A 21,318-nucleotide genomic window follows, 5' to 3' on the forward strand; every position below is an offset into this window, starting at 1 on the left:
GCTTTCTATCGGAAACAATAGGAGCCATTTGGGAGCAGTTAATCACCTGTGATAGCAGAGATCTATCGGTGGGCGACTAAACTGCTCCATGGGTTCTTACCCTTATTCTGTAAATTCTGTAACTGTATGTAGCTATAGCACTAGATAAATAATAATAATATCATTATTTATACATTATTGCTTAATGATTCCCTGTCAATCCCACTGGCACTGCCGTAGTCGCTAGCATTGTAGGTTGTCCTGAATATTTGCAAACAAAACCCTCATGTCAGCAACTCTGGCTTTGCGGGGTTTAGTAAGAAACACAGGCAATTTCTAATTAGGCAAAGAGACACCAGTTTATTTTTGTAGAGTTTTGCAAACTGTCAAAGGAAAGCCACTAACGTCAGTCCTTGCTAGGGGTGCCACCCTGATAGTATTCTACTAGCCCAATGCTTCGTTCCAATGTTATAAATAGAAAGATTAAAATATAGGAACGCTGATATGTTTTTTCCAGAAAAGGTAGAAACCCTAGAGCTTTGGGTCAGTATTTTACTAAATACATACAGGGGTGATTCCCCCCACATCGCATGATGTTGTTGTGCCAGTTAATTTTGTAGTTAAGATTGGCTCCTATTTTCCACGATTTGCTTGCATTTACAGTGAAACTTCAATTTTACATACCCTTATCTTAAGTTTTCCCTCATCATACATCATTTTATGTAATCCAACCAATATGGAACACACTAAACATTCCCCTGATTTAACATTTTCCCACATTTTTACACCATTTGTTTCTGCTCCCCTAAAATATGTAAACTTTGGGTTTAACCAGTGGAATAACTGTAAGTTGCTGGACCCTGCTGTAAATAATTATAAAATAATTTTAGAGTATTAGCCCCACACCTCCACACCCTGGGGAAGATGAGCTGTGCCACAAGGGAGATATGGAACAAACATGGCTACCACACAGGCCCTCTATTCTTTTGGGCTCCTTTATTATTAAATACTTTAAATAACTAAGCTTGGGTGGGGGGCATTATTTCATGTTAAAGCAGGTTTTAATAGAAAACCAAACGTAAACGAGTGTAGCGCAACAGGGAACCCTATAGGCTCGGCGAATAGCGGTCCAATAGGACCCAAAAGAAGGGGAAGCCCTGCACAAAAGCTTGCGTTGAAGCTCTTGGGCCTTTAGCTACTACACCCCTCAGTTATACACACGCCTCTGGAATAATAGCTTTATTTTGCTTTTAAAAATTAAGAAAAAAAATTAGGAAAAATCCGTTGACAATCGATATTAGATCATTTATACTCCCAACCTCCAGGTGTCGCCATATGAAAATATTCCGGACAGCTAGTGCGTTCCCAGCATGCCCCGGGGCTGCCTCTGTGCCACGTAACAGGCTGCCGCTACTGTGCGTAGAGTGAGTGTGTCACAGGCGGGCAGTGGCCGGGACTGGTATAGTGGTGGCAGCGGCCTACGCCTGGGGGGTCGGGGCTTAACATGGGGGGCTCGAACAGCGTAGAAATTCCTGGAGGAGGAACCGAGGGCTATCATGTTTTGCGGGTATGTATAGGCTCCAGGATGTCAGAGGCCTGAGACGGTCTGGGTGAGCTCCTTACCGGTAGTGCGAGTCTCACTATACACCTTGCTGTCTGCTTGGCTAGGGGTGATGGGAAATGTAGTGCTATTGCTGCAGGCAGCTTTTTGTTTCTGTGGATCTATGTTGGGGCTGTTCCAGTGGTGGTGTCTTTGTCGCATTAACAAGATGAGGGGGAAGGGGGGGTTCTGTATGTTTCCTATCAGTGGGAAGAGCCCTGCGCCCTAGCGCAAAGAAATAACGCAAGTGACCGTGTCACATGATGAATTAAAGAAGCAGGGCCGCCCTGACTGCTCATTGATTACCAGTGCAATTAATGTGGTCAGTACAGGCCTGCCAGCTGCATTTGGATTAATGTACTTTTTCACATTAAGCTTTTTATTGTTTGATAGTGAGCTTATAATACATTTTATTGTTAGCTAGCTTATAATACACTCTGAGAATAATGTGGTGGTTCCCAGTGTGCCAGGAATCATTGCTTCAGTGTGGGCAGACAGTAAATAGCATCTTGGAAGTTAGTTGAGCAGCTGGGAGGGATCAGGCTGAACATCTCTGCGTATAGATTAGGCTACTGGGGGGCACATATATGTTTTTCTATAACTTCCAGGACGTGTGTTGTGTCTAACTTAAAACCATAGCTTATTATATTACTACAATTCACATCATGTGATAAGAAGAGGACACAATGCAGTGCTGCTGCTATTCATGATCTGCTTTGGTTCCTTGTGTTTGGCCACAGTTGCTGTAAACTGAATTATGTTATATTACCATTGCAAATCCTCCTCAGTTTTTTTTTAGTTGCTGTGTAAATAATGTATGTGGCCAACGTGTCCTATTAAAGTCATGTGTAAGGGGTTGGCTTTTGGGCTACTTCCTATTTCTCCTTGTGGCATGAATGACGGTTGGATGATTTCATATAGAGCTGCCGGCTTGCTACAGATTCTGCCTTACTGGTTTAGTTGATTTGTTTGGATAGGGAAGCATGTAGCTTTGGCTGGGAGCCTTGTATGTCATTTGTAAGGGATCCTTATAAACAGATGAGCTGTGTGTACTGTAAATTAGTAGTAATTTGTGTTATACTATGTGAATACACTGCCTGCCTCCCTCTTAGTCATATGGCTGCACAGTCATGCAAAGGTTAAACACTGGGTCAGAAGACATTGTGTGGGACATATTGTGTGAAAAACAATGATGTGCCTGTGAATAGTACTCATCTAAATATAGAAGGAAAAGTAGTGTTTCGGCTGATTTATTGAACATTTCTCCAAAAACCCCACTAGTCCCGCCCATCCTACATTCCCCTACATGTCTCCTTTAACCCCTCCCCCATGAAGAGAAGCTATTTTATTAATGCATAAAATGTATTTAGTAAGGACTATGACATAAAGGGGCCTATTTATTAATGTACGACAGGTACGAATTACAAAAAATTTGTAATTGTTCGTACTGTGCGTATTTTCTGTGACTTTTTCATATAGTTGCATGACTTTTTTGTACTTTGCGACAAAATCGTATTGTCGTGATATTTGCGATCATCAAAAATTATCGTATTTAATCCGAATTTTTCCCATTTCGGATTTCCAACTCAACTTTGATGAATAGACCCCATAGTGCTACTTGTCATAGCTACAAAACACCACAAAATACCCTGCCATAGGCAATATTGAGAATTGTCTCTGCTAAAACACATAGATACAGTTACCAGTATTGTCTATTTTGTAACGGTAACAAGTAGCTCTGTGTGTCATTGCCCTAATCGATGGCTTACTTTGCAAAGGGTAGTACAGGCATGGGACCTGGGGTTTCCTGGATAAGAGATCTTTCTGTAATTTGCATCCTAATACTTTAAGTAAGTCATTTAAATATGAAAGAAACCCAACAGTATTGTTTTGCCTCCATGGAATAATAATATTTTAGTTGGTATCAAGTACAAGGTACTGTTTTATCATTACAGAGAAAAACTAAATTCATTTTTAAGAATTAGAATAATTTGTTTAAAATGGAGTTTATGGGAGATGGTTGTCCCATAATTTGGTGCTTTCGGGAAAACACGTTTCCCCGTATCCCATACCTGTTTTTGCAGAAGCACCCCTTGTTGGGTTTAAAACGCATGGTGAACTTTTAATGGAATTTTTGCAGATTAGAAAATCTTTATAAAGTATGCAATTTATTCACATGTGATATGTAATATTTACTTACTGACAATAAATGTCACTCTTAATAAATATATCCATAATTCTGTATTATGTCAGGTCCATTGTCCATAAAACCCAATTTAATGATTTTGGAGGAGAAAAAAAAAACAAATTTGCAGTTTGTGCTCACAAGGGTTCTGAATAGAAAGCACTGGGATGTCTCATATAAACAAAGCATCACAGGTATGCTGGCTCTGGAAGTGCTCCTATTGCCTGTGCATTATTAGTTGGTACATCTGTGCATTTCAGTGCATACAGTTATGCATGGTATCCTGTTTGTCAGCAATAGACACGAACTTTGTAATACTGGAGAGCCCTGGGTCAGCTTTGTTGGGTTGTATGAGACTAATGGGAAATATATCCCACTGCCAAACCTTCACTTTCTTTCATGTTTTTCCACTGCCCCATTCTAGTCCCCCATTGATTTGCTGTACTTTACCTTTCCATATCCTGTTTTGTGATTTATTCCTATTGCAAACTAAGGCTTTTTCTGTCTGGCACTTCTGAAAATTTAATTCCATTGTACACCCTATAATTTATGTACATTGGCCTCAAATTTTCTTCAGACTCTTCTGCTTAGTATGTGCCAGCTCAGTTTCCAGTTAGTAACTTTCTGGGCGTGTTATATTTGCAGAATCTCTCACTCCAGCACTTAGTCTTTATGTCCTTTGTTCCCTCCCTCCTGTTCTAACGCCTAATTGGTTAGATTGTAAGCTCTATAGGGCTGAGACGACCTTCCTCCTGAGTCTTAGCAAGAACGTTTTCTTTCCAAGTGTAAAGTTAAATACATTATCTATCTGAAAGTGAAAAAGATCAGTTTTAACTGATAGTGTTCTAATATGTTGCATTGCTACCGTTTTAACCATAATCTATGTTGTACCATACTTTAAGATATAACACTATAATGATATTGTTTATTTGTTTTTTTTCTGCAGGTCCAGGAGAATTCCCCAGGACACAGAGCTGGCCTGGAGCCATTCTTTGATTTTATTGTTTCTATTAATGGAATTAGACTTGTAAGTTGTGAAAATACTGCTTTTTTTCTGACATGCACTCACAGCTGTCAGTTACAAAATTAAAGTGCTTATTTACGGGGGGTGCACATTGTTGAGTGGAATAGGACTGGCCAAGTGGAGCTCCTGCTTAGTGTCTAAGGGCAGTGATCCCCAACCAGTGGCTCAGGGGTAACATGTTGCTCACCACCCCCTTTTATGTTGCTCCCAGTGGCCTCAATGTAGGTGCCCATTTTTACATTTCTGACTTGGAGGCACATTTTAGAAGCACAAAGACACTGTTTTACTACAAGAAGAGCCTCCTGCAGGCCAGCAGTCACATGGGGTTACCAAGTAGCCAATCACAGTCCTTATTTGGCATCCCCAAGGAACTTGCTTGTGTGGCTCCCCAACACATTTTACATCATAATGTGGCTCATGAGTAAAACCGGTTGGGGATCCCTGGTCTAAGGGTGTTGATTTTATTCAAAGGGCACCCCCAGCAGATACCTTAAATGCCTTTACATATGTTTGTATCCCCTGTGAAATATGTATCTTAACTATAAACTAGAGCAAGGTAGTTACAGTAAACTGCAATATAAAAAGTCACTCATAAACTTTGAAGTAAACAGGAATTTTCTTGTCTTGAGATGAGTCTACCGACCTGCACTTGATAATGTGACTATTTAAAGGTAGCCATACATGGGCCGATTCTAGCTGCCAATATCAGTCCCTTAGACTGATTCGGCAGCTTATCAGGCCGTGTATGGGCACTAACGATGGGCCTGCCCAACCGACATCTGTCCTGAAATCGGCCAGATCTCGATTGGGCAGGTTTGAAAATTAGTCTGACCGGCGACCACATTGGCTCATTGACCCCGAATGCCTATACCCGTTGCCCAAATTAGCCTGATATCTCCCACCCGAAAGGGGGGCATATCAGGAGAAGTCGCCAAGCGAGCGAATCTTAGCGTGTATGGGGGACTTAAAGGAACAGTAACACCAAAAAATGAAAGTGTATAAAAAGAATTAATATATTATGTACTATTGCCCTGCACTGGTAAAAGTTGTGTGTTTGCTTCTTAAACACTACTACAGTTTATATAAATACCCTGCTGTGTAGCCATGGGGGCAGCCATTTAAATTGAAAAAAGGAGAAAAGGCACAGGTTACTAAGCAGATAACAGATAAGTAGCATATATTCCCATTGTATTCTACACAGTTATCTGTTATCTTCTTATGTAACCTGTGCCTTTTCTCCTTTTTTCAATTTAAATGGCTGCCCCCATGGCTACACAACCGCTATTTCTGTTAACTACAGTAGTCTTTCTGAAGCAAACACACAACTTTTACCAGTGCAGGGCAACAGTACATTATATATTAATTATTTTTATACACTTTCATTTTTTGGTGTTACTGTTCCTTTAAGGATTCAAGCAATACAATCCCACAAATGGTCTCTCATGGAAGTACTGCATGTCATTCAGTCACCAATAGAGGACATAGTTGAATTGAACAGTGACAGATGACTGTTCTATAACATTTTGTATCACTTAGTGCTGTAGCTTCTACAGGTTGCAAGTTCTAGTTCAGTCCAGGGGCTCGATATGGATTGCAGGCCGACCAGTTATAATAACTTAGTTATATCTCACTACATGGATTACATTAAAACTTGCAGCAATGGTTGTTAATTTTTTTGGAGTTTTGGAGTGTATTATGCTATGTAGCAGAACTGAAATTATATTTATTACAGTGATATGATTTATTCAGAGTGTAAATAAAACCTTACAATAAATTGTCCTTGTGCATAATTCTAAGCACATTACCTTGGATCTTAGGTTTGCAGACTTTGAAGCTGCCACCCTCATGCTAGGAGTCAAAAAGATTAGTTGTGAGGGGGCAGATTAGAGCCAATTAGTGTAACATTTGAGGGTGGGTTCTTACATTAAAATGACAGTTGTAAGAGTCACATTCGTATAGATCTATACATAACCAAGCCTCCATGTATCTGCAACCATTTTGTGTACTAAGTGGGACAGGGTAATGAACTAAGGAAGTTTGGAGACAGCTGTCTTAGACTGTGTTTTTCTGTTTTTTAAGAATAAAGATAATGACACGCTTAAAGATCTGCTAAAAGCCAATGTGGAGAAGCCTGTGAAGATGGTGGTGTACAGCAGCAAGACACTGGAACTGAGGGAGACATCAGTGACTCCAAGTAATATGTGGGGTGGGCAAGGATTACTGGGAGTCAGTATACGCTTCTGCAGCTTCGAAGGAGCCAATGAGAACGTATGGCATGTATTGGTACGTATTTGCAGTGGGTTCTCTTACGAAGAAAAAAAGTGTTAAGTCATTGCTGACTGCCTTCTTGAATAACTGCTAGTACATTTGGTATTTTATCACAGAATTTAGAATGAAAGGACCACTCAAGTAGAGCCAATGTTTTTAGTCACAAGTATGTCTAATAAAGTGTACTGGAATACAAAATAATGTACAGCCCTTGATTTGATTATTTTTCTTTCTGTCTTACCAGGAGGTAGAACCAAACTCTCCAGCAGCACTGGCTGGGCTGAGAGCCCACAGTGATTACATAATTGGAGCTGACACTGTAATGAACGAGGTAAATGGATTTTTATTACATCATATGCTGATAGACATTTTATTTGTGCCAGATTTTCAAATTTTGTTTTTTTTTTTTACAGTCTGAGGATCTGTTCTCCCTTATTGAGACACATGAAGGGAAACCTTTAAAACTTTATGTGTACAACACAGACACGGACAACTGTAGAGAAGTTGTCATCACGCCAAACACTGCATGGGGTGGTGAGGGCAGGTAAGGCATAGTGGCAGCAGGCTGATATGATTTAGATGGATTGTATTGCAATCAGTGCCGTATAACCATTCTTGTTAGAAAAGCAATATTTTCCAAGTGGTTTTGCCGTACAATACTTAAAGGAAAACTCTACCCCCAGAATGAATACTTAACCAACAGTTTATATTATGTTAGGTAACCTGTTCAAGAATCTCAACAAAGTGGAATATATATATATCAGTAAACGTTTCCCTTTTACATCCTTTCCCTTGATCCACCATTTAGTGATGGGCTGTGTGCTCCCTCAGAGATCACATGACCAGAAATAATGCAGCTTTAACTATAACAGTAAGAAGTGCATTAGCAAAAGAAAAAAAACTGTCCATAAATTTGCTGATGGGGCCTAGCATGTATGTGTGCCTTGGCATGCAATATATTTTTATAGAGACCTACATTGTGTGGGGGTATAGTTTTCCTTTTAAAGGGCAAAGGGATTAGATTCACTGAATGTTGCCTTACATATTGGCATCTCCAAGAGAATCTGGTTTTCCAAGTTTTTTTCCCCAGGCATGTACACCCGGGTTAGGAACAAACTAACTGCGTTGGGTGTCATTTTGCTTGCTTGTCCCATGTGTTCATAGTGCTGACTTACACTCAAGCATGCGTAATGCAGAAGTGTAGCGCCAGAAAGTTACCTTGTTAGGATGTGCAAATGATACACTTTCTACCAATTATTTTTAAACAATATATTTTAAAAAAAAATTTTGCTGAACAAGGCAGTTAAAACATTTGAAGTCATTCCCATGTAAAGTTGTTGTACCTGACCTGTAATCATTGTGAGGAAGCTTGTTAATGTTAGAACAGACTAGAAGAAGTTAAAAGGATTATTACTGGGCTGTCTCATAGCTCTGTGAAGCAACACCCAGTAATGCACCTTTGTTTTAATTCATGTTTTTCTTATAAAGGTTATCAGTTAAAAACACATGTATTAATTTCCAGTTTAGGGTGTGGTATTGGCTATGGTTACCTCCATCGGATACCAACGAGACCCTTTGAAGAAGGAAAGAATATCTCTATGCCTGGGCAAGTTCCAGGGGCCCCAGTGAGTCCTCTAAAAGATGGCTTTACAGAGGTATGTGTTACTCGGTCTGAAAAGAGTATAAATGTAAGCAACACCACATTACTTAGTTACTTTGCTATAACTGTAGTGCAAAGAAGAGGAGTTTATTGAAAACAGCAGTGGCAAAATGGCCGTCCCCTGTATATAACACTGGTTACTATCGTTCCAGGATCTGTGTTATTGCAGCTCTGGAGTGTAATAGTACTGCTATTCCACACACAAGTATTTGAGCTTTATAATTAGCTGTCCTCCACTTTGCAATCTGCTATGGTGAAATACATCATCTAGGCCAGGGATCCCCAACCCGTAGCTCGCGAGCAACATGTTGCTCGCAGCCACTCTTGATGTTGCTCGCGTAGGTCTCCCAGCAGGTGTCCATTAACATCCCCCCCCTCAGAGCTCCAGTGTGCCATACTGCTTCCCATCTGTACCCTCAGAGCTCTTGTGTGCCATACTGCTTCCCGTCAGCTACACCTCAGATTTTCACTGGCAGAAAACATGCAGTGCCAGATTTCACACTGATATTTTGATATTATATAACATTTACAGGTCCTTTTCAAAAAATTAGCATATTGTGATAAAGTTCATTATTTTCTGTAATGTACTGATAAACATTAGACTTTCAAATATTTTAGATTCATTACACACAACTGAAGTAGTTCAAGCCTTTTCTTGTTTTAATATTGATGATTGTGGCATACAGCTCATGAAAACCCAAAATTCCTATCTCAAAAAATTAGCATATTTCATCCGCCCAATAAAAGAAAAGTGTTTTTAATACAAAAAAAGTCAACCTTCAAATAATTATGTTCAGTTATGCACTCAATACTTGGTCGGGAATCCTTTTGCAGGAATGACTGCTTCAATGTGGCGTGGCATGGAGGCAATCAGCCTGTGGCACTGCTCAGGTGTTATGGAGGCCCAGGATGCTTCAATAGCGGCCTTAAGCTCATCCAGAGTGTTGGGTCTTGTGTCTCTCAACTTTCTCTTCACAATATCCCACAGATTCTCTATGGGGTTCAGGTCAGGAGAGTTGGCAGGCCAATTGAGCACAGTAATACCATGGGCAGTAAACCATTTACCAGTGGTTTTGGCACTGTGAGCAGGTGCCAGGTCATGCTGAAAAATGAAATCTTCATCTCCATAAAGCTTTTCAGCAGATGGAAGCATGAAGTGCTCCAAAATCTCCTGATAGCTAGCTGCATTGACCCTGCCCTTGATAAAACACAGTGGACCAACACCAGCAGCTGACATGGCACCCCAGACCATCACTGACTGTGGGTACTTGACACTGAACTTCAGGCATTTTGGCATTTCCCTCTCCCCAGTCTTCCTCCAGACTCTGGCACCTTGATTTCCGAATGACATACTTTGGACCACTGAGCAACAGTCCAGTGCTGCTTCTCTGTAGCCCAGGTCAGGCGCTTCTGCCGCTGTTTCTGGTTCAAAAGTGGCTTGACCTGGGGAATGCAGCACCTGTAGCCCATTTCCTGCACGCGCCTGTACACGGTGGCTCTGGATGTTTCTACTCCAGACTCAGTCCACTGCTTCCGCAGGTCCCCCAAGGTCAGGAATCGGTCCTTCTCCACAATCTTCCTCAGGGCCCAGTCACCTCTTCTCGTTGTGCAGCGTTTTCTGCCACACTTTTTCCTTCCCACTGAGGTGCCTTGATACAGCACTCTGGGAACAGCCTATTTGTTCAGAAATTTCTTTTTGTGTCTTACCTTCTTGCTTGAGGGTGTCAATGATGGCCTTCTGGACAGCAGTCAGGTCGGCAGTCTTACCCATGATTGCGGTTTTGAGTAATGAACCAGGCTGGGAGTTTTTAAAAGCCTCAGGAATCTTTTGCAGGTTTTTAGAGTTAATTTGTTGATTCAGATGATTAGGTTAATAGCTCGTTTAGAGAACCTTTTCATGATATGCTAATTTTTTGAGATAGGAATTTTGGGTTTTCATGAGCTGTATGCCACAATCATCAATATTAAAACAAGAAAAGGCTTGAACTACTTCAGTTGTGTGTAATGAATCTAAAATATATGAAAGTCTAATGTTTATCAGTACATTACAGAAAATAATGAACTTTATCACAATATGCTAATTTTTTGAAAAGGACCTGTATATATAGTGTATATTCTTCTTCTTATTATTATTATTAAAAATTGTGTTTGCGCTACTGTTCATGTATTGTGTTGCTCGCGAATAAGTTTTGCAGCTGAATGTTGCTCACGGGGTAAAAAAGGTTGGGGATCCCTGATCTAGGCAGTATTAGCGCTGTCAAACTAAAAACTGACTCCTCAGCCAAGAGAGACAGATTGTTGAGTGGGGGGGGGAGTCGAGAATAAATTGATTATTTTGGGAACAGCACAGACATTTTAAATTTAGAAAGTTTTATATTTCCGTGAGGTGATGCTCATATAAATTTGTTTTCATAGTTTCACTTAAAAATAAAAGCACATATTTCTTTACATTAAAAGACCCCATGTAGATTTTCAGTGATAAAGCACGCTTCATACCTTTTATACCTAATTGGAAATAATTGTACATATGTTCTTTATGCAAAATTGGCAAGCTTCTGATATTTGATATGCATATCTGATGCGTTTTACTTATTCACTAAACTTGCAGGCCGCAGTGTGCAGTTGTGTAAGGGAGCCCTGTGCTGTACATCTGGTATTGAGCATTCATAATGTACTTTATGCCTGTGTGCAATAAAATGTTTTTTGCTGCACACAGAACTTTGTTGTCCTTTAAATACAGGTGCATATTATATTGTACCAGTTTGCAGTGGATGCTGTAACACTAAAATACTTTTCAAGGGGTTAGTAAGTAAATAATTTACTGTTCTTTTTGAAAATGCACTGCCTCATTTTGTAGGAGACTTCACTGGAGGGTGTGATAACAATGAGCTGAAGCTGTATTAATGATGGATGTCTCTTAAATTGTTGTTGCCTTTTTTCTGGCCATAGGTCACCAAACAAGCAGATCTTTGGCCAGTTTAGTTGTCCATGTGTTAGGCCAAATCAGGCTAATTTGATTATTTGATCCCAGGCCCAGCAACTGAATTCATAAGGGAACCTGGTCAGTAAGTGACAAGATCAAATATCAGTTGGCAGGCCATTGAGAGGCCCAATTCATGAGTCAATAAAATGCTGAATGACAGTCTGGAGGGACCAAGTCAGTAGCTATTTAGCTCCCCCTCTATGGCCAGCTTTGGAAGAGCCCTGGTATTTGTCACTGATTTGTAACATTTAATTTAAAGCCAATAACTGCTAGAATTTGTATTTGAAACTGACCAGCAGCTTTCTTTTTACAAGACATTTTTTTTTTTTTTTTAACTGAACCCTCTTGGTCAGCACCAAAGATTCTTCACTCAGCCACTGATGACAGTTTTTGTTTTGTTTTTCAGGTGCAGTTGTCTGTAAATTCCCCTCCTACTTTACCGCTTGGCACTGCAGGAATTGAAGCAAGCATGTCTGGGCTGTCGATTGGTGCCAGTTCCCCTGTAGTTAGTAGTGCGATTAATGCAGGTGGGTGTTTCAGTAAAATTATACTATACTGAATTTTTTAACTAAATCTTTTCTCCTCAAAGCTGCTGGTACCCACTGGCTAGGGGACTAATAACAACTTTTCATGACTCAGCACTAACTAGGAGCTACTAGCAGATGCTTGTCAGTGACTGTCTGCAGTATTCATATCTCTGGTACAGGTCATGAGTTCTTCACTGGGGAATGTGAAAATGTCTCTTCAATAGATTTAAATAGGTACTCAACTCTGAAGGGTTAGGCCAATGTTGCACTGTTGCATCTTGTTTTAATTGCATGATGTGAACAGATCTATCTTCTCACTCATAAATATATCCGTTTGACGGTGTGTGGGGGAAATAAGTTTAACTCAAGTCTGTAGTGCAAAGTCCTTTATAAAAGAGCACTCCATTTTAGTCCATTGGCTAACTGTAAGCAGCACTAATTTAATTTATTACCCCCTACTGTAGCCATGTTAAAAAACATGATGACAGCATGCAGGTGCTTGGCTGTTTGATGCCTCAGTGCTGTGCCTCCTGTCTTCCAAAGTCACACACCCCTCAGCTCATTGTGCATTGACAAATCTCTACTGTCTTCTTATGCCTGAAGCTCTGACATAGTTCCAGCATCTGATATAGAGTGTTGTACTTGGGCTGCAGTTTGAGATCAGTGCCACAATATCACTTAAAGGGGTACTGTCCCTGAGTTCAGCGAATAGGGCTTGTACTTAAACATAATTTTTGCCTGTTGTTTTTGTCATTACTTAAGCTGAACAACTAGCTATTTTTCTATTTCCAGGTTTGCCTACCGTGCCAGTGATAACGCCCCAGATAAATCCTTCTCTCGCTCCTGTCGCTTTGAACCCAGCCGTATCTCTTCCAAGTAAGTTATTCAGCTTCATAACAGTTACACTAACTTTTATTCCACAGAAATTTAATAGAGGAGGACAGTGTAATGTTGACTAAGAAAGGAAAGTTGGCTACATAATTACAGGGCACAAAAGGGTGATATAAGTAAAAGTCATCACTGGTGTTAAAAAGCACATGAGAGTGCACATTGTGAAGTAATAACAGTATTACACTATATATATATTTTTTTTTCTTTTCCTCTTAAGACCTCATTGCTAAGTCTAAAGCAGAAGAGGGCACTTTGGAGTAATTTATTGAACTACATTATTACAGGGGCAAACCAAGGTAGGGGTTGGGGGGAGCACTACAGTAAGAAATTATATCTCCAAGTTAAGGGCAAACATAATGAAGGTATATAGTGCAAATGCAGGTGGTACCAGAACATAGATGACGTCCCCAAAGTACAATGGGAAGGTCTATAATCTTTCTAACATTGTCAGGGTCTGTTATGGGAGTTTTTTGTAGTGCTGTTTTGACTCTTAAGACAGTATTTCTGCAGTCAGCTGTCCCTTTCTGTTCTCTGTTAATCAGTAGTGCAGAGAACAGGAAGGGACAGACATACTTCTTTCATTAGCAATTATACTTACATATGATTTTTATGAAATCTATAAAAATGTATAAATAGTGCATGCTGGAAAGTTGCTTAGAATTAGATAATCTTTTATTATGTGCAGAATAAACAAATCACTTATTGGGTTTGCATCCTCACAACCCTTTCAGATTGGCACATTTGTCTTTATCTGGTGGCTTGCAGATGCTTGCTGGTTCTTGAGGTGTGGGGAAGGGATGCTGCTGAAAATGTTTTTTTTCTTTGTATTATTTAAACACTGCTGTATTTTTCACATGACATAGTTAGAAATCCAGTTACCCCATACTTTTGGGGTTACATAGTTACATAGGGTTGAAAAGAGACCAGTGTCCATCAAGTTCAACCCATCCAAGTAAACCCAGCACACCTAACCCACACCTACCAATCTATACACTCACGTACATAAACTATAAATACAACCACTAGTACTAACTGTAGATATTAGTATCACAATAGCCTTGGATATTCTGATTGATCAAGAACTCATCCAGGCCCCTCTTAAAGGCATTAACAGAATCTGCCATTACCACATCACTAGGAAGGGCATTCCATAACCTCACTGCCCTCACCGTGAAAAACCACCTACGCTGCTTCAAATGGAAGCTTCTTTCCTCTAATCTAAAGGGGTGACCTCTGGTGCGTTGATTGTTTTTATGGGAAAAAAGAACATCCCCCAACTGCCTATAATCCCCTCTAATGTACTTGTACAGAGTAATCATGTCCCCTCGCAAGCGCCTCTTTTCCAGAGAAAACAACCCCAACCTCGACAGTCTCACCTCATAGTTTAAATCTTCCATCCCCTTAACCAGTTTAGTTGCACGTCTCTGCACTCTCTCCAGCTCATTAATATCCTTCTTAAGGACTGGAGCCCAAAACTGCACTGCATACTCAAGGTGAGGCCTTACCAGGGACCAATAAAGGGGCAAAATTATGTTCTCATCCCTTGAGTCAATGCCCTTTTTTATACAAGACAGCACTTTATTTGCTTTAGTAGCCACAGAATGACACTGCCTGGAATTAGACAACTTGTTATCAACAAAAACCCCTAGATCCTTCTCCATTAAGGAAACCCCCAACACACTACCATTCAGTAGATAGTTTGCGTTTATATTATTTCTACCAAAGTGCATAACTTTGCACTTATCAACATTGAACCTCATTTTCCAGTTTGCTGCCCAGTTTTCCAATTTAGTCAAATCCCTCTGCAAAGCGGCAGCATCCTGCATGGAACTTATAGTTTTGCACAATTTAGTGTCATCAGCAAAAATAGAAACAGTACTGTCTATGCCCACCTCCAGGTCATTAATAAACAAGTTAAAAAGCAAAGGACCAAGGACTGACCCCTGCGGTACTCCACTAACCACACTGGTCCAATTAGAAAATGTTCCATTTACAACCACTCTTTGTACTCTATCCTTCAGCCAGTTCTCTATCCAACTATACAAAGGTATGGGATCCGTTATCTGGAAGCCTGTTAGTCTTTCGGAAATTTCCAGATATCTCCCATGTACTCCATTATAAGCAAATAATTCTAATTTTAAAAAATGATTTCCTTTTTTGCTGTATTTCTAAACCAGTACCTTGTACTTAATCCCAAATAAGATATAATTAATCCTTATTGTAGGCAAATTAATCCCTTTGAGTGTATTCAATATTTAAATGATTTTTAGCAGACTTAAGGTATGGCGATCCAAATTACAGAAACGTCTGGGAAAACTCCAGGTCCGGAGCATTCTTTATAACAACTCCCATACCTGGTACAACTTTGTACAGTGCTTTGTTAAAATAAGGGCTCATTTTTCTAGTGAGGTTTGCTCCAGGTTGCTGCTTTTGCTTTTGTTCAGCTTACCAACTAACACTGGAATGTTTATTGGAAGTATAAAGGGACACAAACTTTCAGCAAAAATGAAAAGCTCACAATGGCCCAGTCACAGCTTTAAACTCTATTCAAACAGAACCTAGACAACCTGGAGCAAAATGTACCTGCAAGTATGAACCAATTACTTCTTAGCAGTGTGCCAAGTTGCTACATACTCACCCCAGAAAGACTTACAGCTGCTATTGGTGCATATTATTGTGTAAACAATATATTTGGGGTTTTATCCTAGTATAAAACTGTATGGAGAAACCTTTTTGCGTTTATGAGCTTTGAAAGGAAAAAAACTGTTAATAGTGTAGTGCTGCCATTATATCTGTCTGTGGGAACAATGAAAAAATAAAATTAACCTAATTCTCCTTTATATTTTTTAGGTATCATGCCATTATCCACTGGACTCCCTCACCTGCAGAATCTCCCCAATCTTCCCAACATTAACATGCCTGCTCCACACTTAATTCCACGCACAGGACTGCCAGACCTATCACAAGCCGGTATGTTCAAGTGTAGCGTTAACTTGTGCCAAGGTGGAAAGGTCATTGTTAGAGTGTGCGCTCTGTTCAGTGACCTGCAGCTACTCTTGGCTAGTTATTCTATACTGATTAAACACAGCTAATTTATAACATTGGTGCAGCACGTTAGAACTCTTTTTCTTTCAGTTGCAGGTTTGCCGCCCCTTGGACCATTGCCACATTTAAATCTGACAGGAATGCCACCTCTCCCAGTTCCTTCTCAGTTTCCTGCATTTCCCTTAGCGCCAATGGTTGGTGACATACCTCCTCCTTTGCTGGACCACTCCCTGGCACCCACCACAGAACATGTAACTGCACCTGCCGAAGATGCCACCCTTCCCATCACAGAGAAACCTGTAATCCGCAGCACAGAAGCAAGCACCAATGAATCGTAATAACTCTGAACCTTGTCTCTGAGTTGGATGGGCTTAAAGGGGAACTTTCACATTAGAATTTACTTTTGAGTATGACGTACATTGATATTCTGAGACAATTTGCAGTTTCTCCTTCTGCTTCTTGAAATTTTAAACATGCAAAATGATAAATGTGATTTGTCTCAGAAGAGCATCGTACCCATCATACTACACATACATATTTATTTAGCCACTGAATGTGTTTTCAGAACGCAGTCATTCATTTCCTACTAGTTTGTACTTATATGTAGGAGACCTGTAAATATATAAATAACGCTAGTGACGAGGGTCCTGAAGTATGTAAGAAAACTGCAGAAGAAGGAAATGCCAAACTCTTAAGTGGTTGTAAATTATTTTAGCCTAAGAGAATTTCCAACGGAGGAATAAGAATAATAAAGTTCCACGATGTACACTCTTTAATGTGTGTATGATTTATGCAATCCTGTATGAAAGTTTAGTCTCGGGTGGGGGCTGCATCGTGTTCAGGTCTCTAAAGGGTTAAAGTTGCTGCTTTGCTTTAAATACAAAAACTACTGTATCTGGCATTGGAAAGATCGGTCCGGCAAGGTGTTTTAAACAGATCGCAGGGATCTTAGTTCAATCTGGGATATATACTTTCAGCAATAAATTACTGGAATTTTACTTTTATCCTGTGTGATAGTTTTGTGTTTGCTGTTCATTGGATATAGCTGGAAGTACAGCGCCCAGCATTCTGTTATGTGAAGATACACAGTGATGCAAGGCTCTGTGCTTAGGGCATTATTTCACTTGAATAAGTAGCAACAGCAGACTACTTGTTCTCTGTTCTAGTGCTACCTGGGTCTCCATAACACTCAAGCGGAGACATCAAAGCAAAGCAAACTTGGCAACACATAGGAAACACTTGGTTCCATTGTAGTAACTGCTGTTATACTGGGTATTTGTAGAATAAGTGGCATCAGTGAGGGTTACATCTTGCTGGAAAAAATATTTTTCAGAATGTTGCCACTAGAGGGTGCTGTTTTAGCTGGATCTGTAAATGAGTTTACCTTAAAGGAACAGTAACACCAAAAAATGAAAGAGCTTTAAATTAATAAAAATATAATGCACTGTTGCCCTGCACTGGTAAAACTGGTGTATTTGCTACAGTAACACTACTATAATTTATATAATAAGCTGTTGTGTAGCCACGGGGGCAGCCATTCAAGCTGGAAAAAAGGAGAAAAGGCACAGGTTACATAGCAGATAACAGTTCTGTAGAATACAATAGTGTTTTATCTGTTATCTGCTATGTGCCTGTGCCTTTTCTCCTTTGAATGGCTGCCTCCATGGCTACATAGCAGCTTATTTATATAAATTATAGTAGACTTTCTGAAGTAAACACACAACTTTTACCAGTGCAGGGCAGCAGCACATTATATTTTAGTTACTTTTATACACTTTCATTTTTTGGTGTTACTGTTCCTTTAATTACAGCCGTTCCCATTTATATAAATATAAAGGTAAACGGTGCATATACTAAGGCAGCTTTTGGAGCATAATAAAAGCTATTGTGTTTCACTGAACATATACAGAAAGGTGAAATGAATATAAACCTGAATGCATGGACTTTTTTAAATTGTCATAATCCATGCCTTTCAGTACAGTTATCTGGATACCTGGTGTCCAGAAATTATAGGAAGACCATCTCCCTTAGAATCCATTTTAAACAAATAATTCACATTTTTAAAAATTAATCAAATAAAAGGTGGCTTAGAATAGGGTGTGATATTGCTGCCCCCTGCTGCTTAAAATTTGCAGCATATGAAATAATCTTAATGAATTAGATGTTGTCTGTACTCGTTTCTGGGGGAAGCAGGCAAAAGTCTCCATCCGATTACTTCCTATCATGGCTTTACTTATGGAATGTCCTATCTTAGCACACACAGAGAATCTGTGTATATTATCCATGTCATTAAGTGGTGTGTATTCCTTGAGCTGAGTGCCCCAAGGCCCCAGAGATGAATAAACGTGATCGTACATTACGATCAAAGCTCATTAAATGATCCACATACTCATTAGTATAACACCTCATTAAAGTAAACAGCATTAAAGGGGAGGATGTACGTTACATTAGTTTTTAGTATGATATGGAAGGATCTATTCAAAGCAGCTTTTCCACGGCCCTCACTTTTAACTCTATTGTTCTGGCACAGACCTGCTCCCTGGTTCCTAGGATAGCTAACCCTTAGTGACTAAGTAACAATTTAAAATCCAAGCTTGAGAAAAGCAGAACAAAAAAGTAAATAAAAAAAAAAAATTCTGCTTTTCCCTAAGTTTAAATTAGTTAAAGGAAAACTAAAGCCCCAGAATGAATACTTAACCAACAGACAGTTTGTATCATATTAAGTGGCCTGTTTAAGAATATCACCAAACTGGAATGTATATATATCAATCAGTAAATATTGCCCTTTTACATCCTTTCCCTTGTGCCTCCATTTAGTGATGGGCTGGGTGCTCCTTCAGCGATCGCATGACCAGAAATAATGCAGCTCTAACTGTAACAGGAAGTAGCGTGGGAGTAAAAGACTGAAATCTGTCTATTAATTGGCTGATGGGGCCTAGCATGTATGTGTGCCCTTGGTTTCTTCATGTGCACTGTGAATCGTATGATCCCGGGGGGGTGGCCCTTGGCAATTTCTAAGACATATTTTTAGGAAAATGTACATTTTAGATAAAGCAGGATTTTACATATGAGCTGTTTAATGCACTATATTTTTATAGAGACCTACATTGTGAGGTATAGTTTTCCTTTAATCTTAAGGTAAACAACTCCTTTCATGGAGCTCAGTATATACATCTCCTAGGAAGATGCTGGGGCAATGCCCAAATGCAAGAGCCCTCTCTGCAACATTAAAGGAGAAGGAAAGGCATTTTACTGCCAATCGATTAGCTACAATAGTGCAAACTAGAACACTATATTTATTCTGCAGAAAGCTTTACCATACCTGAGTAAACAGCCCTAGCAGCTTGCTCTGTTTGTTTAAGATAACAGCTGCCATTTTAGCTTGATCTCAGTAGCTTCCGTGCTGCAGCTCTGGCTGCTTGTAGCCAAGTTTACACGTTCTTATGGGAAGGGGAGAGAGGAACTAAGTACACAGTCTTCTTCCTGTGCCCTGAGGGGTTTTTCTGCAAGCAGGAAGTCCGATACTGAAGAACATACAAAAAAGAAGAAAAATCCTGTGTTTCTTTTGATAGCTTTTCTGTGAATGCTTACGGCTGTATTTACATACACCAGGGGTTCTCAAATGTTATAAACAGGGTGCCAGTTCATGGTCAGACTGTTGGGGGGCCGGCTATAGTCCTTAAACTACAGCTTCCTGCTGCATACAGGAATGGATTGAAGTTAGGTCGCCCTGAGGCCACCCCCTTTCAGCACCTGCCCACCACCTCTTCCCTCCCACGCATGTGCGCCACAACTCACACACGGAGCCGTGGGGGGAGGATATGCTAAAGTTTATGCACGTCTGACCCCCATTGCTCCGTATTGGAGCAAAATTCCATTGCGGCTGGGCATTATGCTGCCCCTAAATTTGTGCTGCCCTAGGCCCGGGCCTTTGTGGCCTCACCACAAATCTGGCTCTGGCTGAGTCCTCCCACTTCCTGCTTTGTCCTGGCGTCATGTCACTGTGATGAGGCAGAAAGGTAGTATAATGGGGCGAGGACTCAGTGGGGGGCCAAGTAAATTACCTTGGGGGGCTGTATCCGGCCCTTGGGCTGTAGTTTGAGGATCACTGACATAGACCTTTCCGATACAGTTTACTTAGTTTTTACCTTTCCTTTAAATAAAAAGGGGCACCATGAAGGAACTTCAACCCAAGGGCTAATGTCACACAGGGAGGTCAGTCTGTGCAGTATAACATTATCCCTCGCCTCTTGTTGCCATGTGCTGTTCTAGACTCCTGAATAGCTGTGTTCTTGCAGGAGCTAGGCGTAGATGTAAAGGTGGCCATACATGGGCCGATTGTAGCTGCCGATATTGCTCCCTTGGACTGATTTGGCAGCTAATCGGCCTGTGTAGGGGCAGCAACGAGGGGCATGCCTGACCGATATCTGGCCTGAAATTGGCCAGATACCGATCGGGCAGGTTAAAAAATTCAGTCGGTTCGGGGACCGCATCGGCTCGTTGATGCAGTCCCTGAACTGACTGCGCTGATTAGCGCCGTTATAATTCGATCATTTGGCCCCAAACGGCCAAACAACCGAATTATCCTGCATTCGCCTGATATCGCCCACCCATAGGTAGGGATAACGGGAGAAGATCCGCTCGCTTGGCGAGGTCGGATCTTAACGTCTATGGCCACCTTAAGATTTGTTTTTCTGTGTTCGGTTGCTAATAATAATAAAGGGGGCCTGTCACTCTAACAAATAATTCCAAATCCTTTTCTATCATGTTAGTTGAGCAAAATAAACTTTGCTTACACTATATAAATAGTTTTTTCCCTTCAGTCTGGGAATTTTTCAGTCACAACAAGCAGGCCGGCATCATTTTGTGTAAGTCAAGCTTTATATCCCCCCAATATCTTATGCATTTGACATGTAGGAGATATCAAGGAAATGCTGAATGGAAAGTTAAAGTAATTGTAATTATCTGAGCTGTCAATCGTATATTGCCTGCCCCGCCTCTATGCCACCGGCACTTTGTTGTGTAACTTTTTTGTTTTGTTTTTTTAAACTATTTTAAACAGAAAGCACCTTCCTCCATTTTGGATTGTGTTCCCAAGTAAAGAACCTAGAACACTGGCTTCTTATAAGAACAACCAAATGAAATCCACAAAGAAC

General features: G+C 40.4%; 1 protein-coding gene across 1 annotated transcript; it reads left to right on the plus strand.

The window, feature by feature from the left end:
- The first annotated feature begins 1,404 nt into the window (after positions 1 to 1,404).
- On the plus strand, positions 1,405 to 17,165 carry gorasp2 (golgi reassembly stacking protein 2). The gene is made up of 10 exons (NM_001004798.1): positions 1,405 to 1,546; positions 4,711 to 4,791; positions 6,868 to 7,071; positions 7,301 to 7,387; positions 7,470 to 7,600; positions 8,579 to 8,711; positions 12,106 to 12,226; positions 13,019 to 13,102; positions 15,968 to 16,087; positions 16,253 to 17,165. Exons 1-10 carry the CDS (start codon positions 1,484 to 1,486, stop codon positions 16,498 to 16,500), a joined length of 1,272 nt encoding a protein of 423 aa, NP_001004798.1. The 5' UTR covers positions 1,405 to 1,483; the 3' UTR covers positions 16,501 to 17,165.
- Positions 17,166 to 21,318: the final 4,153 nt, after the last annotated feature.

Source organism: Xenopus tropicalis, chromosome 9, assembly GCF_000004195.4.
Source record: "Xenopus tropicalis strain Nigerian chromosome 9, UCB_Xtro_10.0, whole genome shotgun sequence".
Classification (NCBI taxonomy): domain Eukaryota; kingdom Metazoa; phylum Chordata; class Amphibia; order Anura; family Pipidae; genus Xenopus; species Xenopus tropicalis.